This window comes from Hakea prostrata, chromosome 5, assembly GCF_041222555.1.
Source record: "Hakea prostrata isolate BN-2017 chromosome 5, UWA_Hpros_2, whole genome shotgun sequence".
NCBI lineage: Eukaryota > Viridiplantae > Streptophyta > Magnoliopsida > Proteales > Proteaceae > Hakea > Hakea prostrata.
In genome coordinates, this window is record NC_142604.1 from 15,306,088 (window position 1) to 15,313,978 (window position 7,891).

The 7,891-nt window shown below is 44.4% G+C and overlaps 1 protein-coding gene across 1 annotated transcript; it reads right to left on the reverse strand.

The window, feature by feature from the left end:
• Window positions 1-379: 379 nt before the first annotated feature.
• On the reverse strand, window positions 380-7,515 carry LOC149015386 (cytochrome P450 71B37-like). The gene is made up of 3 exons (XM_089157452.1): window positions 6,652-7,515; window positions 1,157-1,240; window positions 380-1,020 (listed from the first exon to the last, which is right to left on the reverse strand). The coding sequence occupies exons 1-3, from the start codon at window positions 7,450-7,452 to the stop codon at window positions 397-399; spliced, it is 1,509 nt and encodes a 502-aa protein (XP_089013578.1). The 5' UTR covers window positions 7,453-7,515; the 3' UTR covers window positions 380-396.
• Window positions 7,516-7,891: the final 376 nt, after the last annotated feature.

Consider the following 7,891-nt stretch of genomic DNA (forward strand, 5'->3'; position numbering starts at 1 on the left):
ACTCAAAAAAAAAAAAAAAAAAAAAAAAACAACGACAACAACACTGACAACATACCACTACAAATTTTTTGTTTTTGTACACATAGACACCGAAAAAAACAAGAACTAAGGGATGGGCCGAGCCCAATAAACCCTCAGAAACCTAGTTATGACAATCACAGAGCCAGAAAAACATAATGGATGTGATAAACATAACCACCACCACCGTCTGCGGAGATGCACCACAAAGGTGGACACTGATGTAGACATAACCACGCCCCAAGGGCTTACATACCACACGCCTCAAGGGCGAAAACTGAGCACGCCACAAGGACTGATAGACCACACACCATTTAATAACTGCCTATAATAGGGTATTAGTACTTTTGCTTACATTGAAGCTCTGGTAGGTACTACTCAAGCTTTTTGGAATTCATATGCAGTAGGTACTAAAACTAGAGGTGTTTTCTTGTTGCTGGAGAGATTAAACCACTCTTCCATGTTGATGTCCTCAACGGTACTCATCCCATCAGGCAGTTTCCAATCGAAGCCATACAAAAGATTTGCAACTATGGGTTCAACAATTGCGAGTCCCATAGTAATTCCAGGACAAATCCTACGACCAGATGAAAATGGTAAATATTGATAGCTCTGCCCACTAAAATCAATGGGATCGTCAATGAATCTCTCAGGGTTATAGTCATCTGGGTTCTTCCAATATCTTGGATCTCTCTGGACTGCAAAAACATCCACATGGATTCTAGTTTTGCTGGGGATGTCATAACCATCCAACTTGCAATCACGGATGGTTTCTCGAGCAAACAAGAGAGGGGAAGGTGGGTGCAACCTCCAGCTCTCCTTCATTGTTGCTCTGAAGAAATGAAGGCTTTGGATATCACTTTCATCAACTCTCCCTTTACTTCCAACATGACCTCTAATTTCATTTTGCACTTTCTTCATCACTCTTGGGTGCCTTGCGAGTTCTGCCATTGCCCACACCATGCTAAGACAACCTGTGTCCACGGCTGCAAGGAATACATCCTGGAAAGCACATAGAAAACAAAATTATTTAAGACCAACCACAACTAACATTTGGCTTATAAAGCAAAACTCAAAAGAAGGGACCATGTATGAATGACACCTATATAGGAACCTATTGAGTTTTTAAGGAACTTGCCTTGAGTACTCCCTTGATATGGTCTTTGGTGATAGGAATGTTAGTGGACTGATCTCTTTGTAGTCGGAGCAAGACATCGATGATGTTGGAATTTATTAATTTGATTAATAAATTAAATGCCCAAGGGCAATATTGGAAACTCACTATTAGGGCGGTTACAAAATAGGTTATATATTTTAGTAACCACCGCATTAGTGAGTAAGAAACCGAGTGATTCATTCGCACGAGCGAATCTCTGAAAAACGGCGGCTCCATCTCTCTCTCCCTCTCTCTTAGAATCGCAGGCTTAGAAATTCTTCTTTCCTAGTATTTGATCTTCATTCCATTAATCCACGGCATTTGGGTTGTGGATATTATTCCCTTTCCCTGTGATTGTGGAATCTCGCCGGTAAATCTTTGGTGGTGGAACGAGAACGTGGATCTAGACTTCCGCTGCGAATACTTCAAGTAAGGGAAAGCGAATCGGGTAAGGAATTTTTCCCCATCAATTAATCGAATTGAATTACTTTTGATGTATTACCAACATTGGCATAGAGCCATTGGTTCCCACGTTTATTGTTCCTCCCCATTGTTTAATTTTATTGTATGGATCCAATGGGAGGATCAAGGGTTTTACGAAACCCATGGGAGAATTGATAGGGTTTTTGGAAACCTTTTAATTTTGATTCGGATCCGGTGGGAGATCCTTGTGAATTCCCTAATGATGATTTGCATGAATTGCTAATCCATGATGATAATTTTTGTTTAAAAAATTTATTGTTGGATTTTTCCATGTGTTTTTGGATGATTTTTGAGTGAAAAACGGTTTTACCGTTTTTAATTTCGTTCAGAAAAATTGAAAATCGCCGGTGGACGACGGACGAGCGCGGCGGCTATTATCGAGTGGAGTGACCGACGGAATGTGGGAGACGTCATCGTCGGGGAGGGGGACGGCGGCATCGGGTCGATGCGAGGAATTTCCGCGGCGAGAGGGAAAAAAAGGGGGGGGAGAGGAGGAAGGGAAGGAAGGAAAAGGAAAGGAGGGGAGAGGGAAGGGGAGGGGAGAAGAGGAGAAGGGGGAACAAAGCTAAAGAGAGAAATAAAAAAAGGGAAAAGTGGGAAGAAGAGGAAAGAGGGGGAGAGAAGAGAAGAGCAGGAAGGAAAGGGACAGAGGGAGGAGAGGGATGAGAAGAAAGAGAAGAGAAAAAGGGACCAAGAGAGGAAGGAAAGGAGAAAAGAAGAGAGGAAGACCGAGAAAGGGATCTCCAGAAGAAAGAACAGGGAAAGAAAAGACCATGTCCCCAGAGGAAGGAAGGAAGGGAACGAGCAAAGGGAAGAGGAAAGAGGGAGGGGAACAAGAGCAGAGGAGAGAGGAGAGAAGCAAGGAAAAGCTGGGGAGGGGAAGTCCAAAGGAGGGACACAAAGAGGGAGCGGACCACCGAGGATAAGATGGCCGGGTCACACCAGAGGGATATAACCATCAGCAACAGATAGTGAGTGAGCGAAGGGGGAAGAGAGAGGAGCAAGTGAGAAGTCAGCAAAGAGGGAGCAATGAAGATGACAGGAGAGGCAAGACAGAAGGCAAGCACGAGCTAGAGGAGGAGAAGGGGATGAGAAGAGGGAAGAAGCACAGAAGGGGGCAAGGAAGAAGGAGAGAGAACGGGGAGGAAAGAAGAGGGGGAACAGAAAAAGAGTGGAGAGACATGGTTTAGAGTGTAGAAAAAATCTGGGACGGGGATAGTAAGTAGGTTTGAATGGTAGTATGGATACAATGATATCATAATATAGTAGTGCGTTGCAAGACGGGAGTCAAGGGCAGAGACTAAGACAAGGCAGATAGGATGAAAGGGGCAAGAGAAGGTCTCTAGGCCAAGGAAGAGAAGGAGTCAGCAGCAGGAAAAGCAACTAGAAAACCAGAAAAGGCTGAGAGCCTCTCTCCAGAACTACCAGGAGGGGGACAGAAGGCATAAGAAAAGGAAGCATATCATCAATATAGATGACTATACAAGGTATGGTCACATACAATCTCATAAGTGAAGGGAATGTTTAAGAAATCATGAGCTAGTGAGAATCGAGATAAAAGGATAAAACTAGAAGGATAGAGGAGAGAGTATCTCGAATGTTCAAAGGGTAGGAGAAAATGGGATATCAGAAAACAGGGGACTAGAAAAATGGGGGAGAGGAGGAATAGAACCGCAGACATGGGAGATCCATGATGGGAGGCAAATTACCATCTATGGGGAGATGCTGGGGGCTATATCCTAACGAGTTCAACAAAGGTCCTCCACACCAATGAGTTGTGGACCGGAAGGAAGGAGAGTACTGGCGCATGGGGATGGAGATATGTTCACTCTACTCTCACCAAATGGAAAGCTGGACCGAGGAAGAAAGGATCGGAGAAGAACCCTCAAAGGGCCATGTCATGGACTAGATGAGAGGAGAGGAGAAGGAACGAGTCTAGGGATGCAACATTCTGGAGAAGATTCCATCTCAGGAGTAACAAAGAAGGAATCTTGAGATACAAGATAGTGGCTTGTCACCCAGGGAAGACGGATAAGAACTGGGGTCATCCAAAAGATCCTAGTGGGAGTGGGAGTGCAGAGGATAGCACCAGAGGGAGCAACGACAGCCTGGCGAGTGGGCTGGGCAGTGGACTCGACAAGAGGATGAAGCCAAGGAACTGAAGAGATGAGGAGATGATTGCGAGAGCAGAACCAAAGAGGGAAGGAAGCCAGGGGCAAGCTCAAAGGAATGGTAAAAGCAAAAAGGAAGAGTGGAGTCGATGAAAGTTAATCAGCGGGACTTGGGACTGGAGGCCGAAAGGCGGGGAACAAGTGGGTCCAAGATCAAAAGAAAGGGGAGGACAGAGAGATTCAAGGGAGGGCAAGGGCTACACCAAGAGAGGGGGAAGAGGAAACCCGGGAGGTTGCCTCAAGTAAGAGCATGTGCGGGACGGAGCTAGGAGGAGAAAAAGCTTCTCAATGGAGAACGAGGAAGAGATCAAGGATCAACCTCAAGGCTGAAGACAGGACGAGCGCAAAGGGAAGTTAAGAAGTCCAATAGGCTAAAGCAAGCATCTAGACAGGGAAGTGGCTTCCAAAGCAGAGGAAAATGGTTCCAGCGAGGAAGACCACGTGTTTACACCAAGAGATCGATAATAATTATGTCATTGAAAGAGATGACATACTAGGCAGCAATAGCAAGGAGGGGAAACCATAAGAAATGGTTGTCCCGATTTGATATGAAGGACAGGGGAAGCAAGCATGGCTGGTGTCAAGATTGTCGGAAATAGGCAAAAGAGATGGGTTTATCTCAAGAGACCTATAGACAATGGAGAGATAAGAGCAAACGCAAACCAATGATACCCGGGGAGAAGGGTTGCATGAGCGATATGGGTCCAAGACTCCGAGGAGAAAACCAAGATGGAAAGAGTTCCAACGGGCGGGGAGCCAGACGCAGATGTGAAGGGGATATTGATGCGGGGGTGGAGGGACAACAAACGCAAGAGCACGAAAGGGCCAAGAGGATAGAGATATCGAGGAACGAGTAAACAGTGTGTTACCAAGGATCGGATTGCGGAGTTGGCTAAGGATGCCGAGGGGGAGACATGAGAGGCAAATCAACTGGATATGCTCTGCGAATGGCGGGGCCAGGGGAGCAAGAAGAGCGATATCCCGACCATGGAAGGAGAGTGGCATGCTCGGCGTCGAGAGGCTGTGGTGAGGAGATTCCTGACATACGGAATTGTGATGACATCCAAAGAGGCGCCTGTTTGGATAGTAGGAGCTCTAGCTATGCAAGGACCCCAAGTATCATGGGAAGACCAAACATATAAGTGAGATATCACTTTGTTAGAGACATACATCAAGAAAGAAAGTTGTACAAGCACATATCTACAGTTGAGGAGGACCCTCTACCAAACCTATAGCCAAGGATGTTTATTCTCATGTGAAACCTGGGCTGGAGATGTGACATTGACGAGACTTCTATAATGAATAATATGAGTTCATTCAGCATTTTTTTTATTCACTTCCGTGTGATTGTGTTTCTTCTAGCATAAAACAACATATGTCAATAGGCAAGAGAAGGCTCACTCACAGAGCATCGCCTCGGCGCCTGGAGGCGAGAGAGATGAGACGGATTGGAATGACTTGTGTAGGTCAATTCATAATCAGATGTGCGATTGGAATCAAGATGAGTTTCTCTATTGTGAAGAGAATGACAGAATGTTCCACCATTCATGTTGCCTATAGGAGCAAGAGTACTTAGTGGCGCTAGGGTGGCGACAATAAAGAAACTGGGTTAGGCGCAAGGGGTGGACTGGACTAAGACGTATGGTGTTGAGATGGACATAGTTCTATTGTATATAGAATGCTCCACCATAGCACATATATCATACTATGTGTGCTTAGCGATCATGGAAATGAGAGGATGGATCCCGTCTCTCATGTGTGAGTCCTGGACCTTATGGTCCATTAGTGTTCTAGTGACTTTCGACGACATCATGAAACGAAGGGTTGATGTGGCTACTTGGGGTGTTACCTATGGTCATGATTGATTCGACCTAAAGGGGCACTACGGGAAAGGAGTCAATCCTAAGTGTAGTGATGGTCAGGCGAAAGGAAAGGTTTGATTCAACCGCACCCTAAAAGTGTTGGGCGCAAGATGTGTTACAGAGTGAACATTTTAAGGACAAGAAGGTGATCTCTCGAGGGATCGAGATACCTTTAGTCCGGTGAGTTTGAATAAACCTAGGACACGTGTTATACTAATGCTTATTGATTTGTTTCTATGAGTGATGTGCCATTCGGCCTTCGGGAAGGTTTCTAGTTGGGGCTCACGCGGCAGGATATCACCGGTCGCACAACCCATTGCCAAGATGATTGTGGATATAGTGTCCGGGACACGGGTGGTCTATGTACCGGGATACATAGTGAAGAGATCAAATATATGTAACCGGATATGCAGTGTGTCGGGACACAAGAGGTCTATGTATCGGGATACATAGCGAGAGAGATTGAATGTGTATATCCGGGATATACAAGGTGCCGGGACACATTGAAAGATTAACACTTGCCCTGTGCAAGTGGGAGCTGTTGGAATTTATTAATTTGATTAATAAATTAAATGCCCAAGGGCAATATTGGAAACTCACTATTAGGGCGGTTACAAAATAGGTTATATATTTTAGTAACCACCGCATTAGTGAGTAAGAAACGAGTGATTCATCGCACGAGCGAACTCCAAAACGGCGGCTCCATCTCTCTCCCTCTCTTAGAATCGCAGCTAGAAATCTCTTCCTAGTATTGATCTTCATCCATTAATCCACGGCATTGGGTTGTGGATATTATCCCTTCCCCGTGATTGTGGAATCTCGCGGTAAATCTTTGGTGGTGGAACGAGAACGTGGATCTAGACTTCCGCGAATACTTCAAGTAAGGGAAAGCGAATTCAGGTAAGGAATTTTTTCCCCATCAATTAATCGAATTGAATTACTTTTGATGTATTACCAACATGTCATCGCGCTCAGGCTTTGGTCTATTAGAATCAAGGTGATCCTGAATAGCTTTCTCAAAGAAACTATCCAGATTTCTGAGAGCCCTATTAACCAGTGCAGTGTGTCCTGTGAGCATGTTGATCATCCACCCAAAAGAGGGAAAGAAATCTTCTCCAGAAAAATTGTTCAAGCAGACCAAGACGTCCCTGACTGCATCAGTGATTTTACCATTATCAAATTCTCGTCCTTCATATATCTTCCCAAAAGCAGTCCTGCATATTATTTTATCTGTGATGGAAGCTATCTTTTCAGAGAGATCTACAGGAGCCGAAGAAGCCTTGGCAATGGAAGCAACCATGCTAGCAATCTCTTCTTCTCTAACGGACTGATAAGAATGAACAGCCTTGGAACAAAAGAGCTCAAGGGAACAAATCTTGCGAATCTCTCTCCACCAATCTCCATAGGGTGTGAAAGCAATATCTTTGAAATTGTAGGAAATTTTTCTTGGACCTGGAAGAGGAGGCCTACTGCACATGTTGGAATCTTGGTTCTTTAGTACTTCTTTTGCCATTTCAGGGGTTGTGACAAACACTACAGGAGTAACACCAAAGTACAACAAAATGACCTGACCATATTTCTTGGAGAGCTGGGCTACAGTGTGGTGAGGAAGTGAACCAATTTGGTGCAAGTTGCCTACAATAGGAAGCCCAGGTGGGGAAGGTGGAAGCTTGAATGCCTTCCCAGTTCTCTTCTTTCCTCTCAGAAATAGAAGAGACAGGACAGGAAGGAAGAACAGAAAGAGAACTGAAAGCAATGCCATGAATGGATGTGTGAGCTAGGTTTGCAAGAAAATGGATAGCAATTCAAGACAACCTTTGATCTCTCAAATCCTTTTTGCTCATAAAGCATGCCCTTATGGTGGCCCTTACCTCCTCCTTTTATAGGCCATCTAACACTGTAACCTGGTTTCTGAATTACCAATCCTTAATGTTCACAAAAACAACTGTTAGCTAGAGATAATAGAAAAGTTTAAATCAAGAAAGCATAAAATTAATATAAACAAAGAAGACACGTTCTTTTTGTGAATTAAACACGTAGGTTCTTCGTATTTAAATGCTATCTAGACTGATAATATAATAAGGGAATGGCAGGACCTTAGTACGCTACATTATTTAACTTGTAGCGCGTGTATGTGCTTTACATTTCAATTTTGATAAACATTGAGCTGGGGCATTTTTCTTAAGGAATGTAGAGAATAA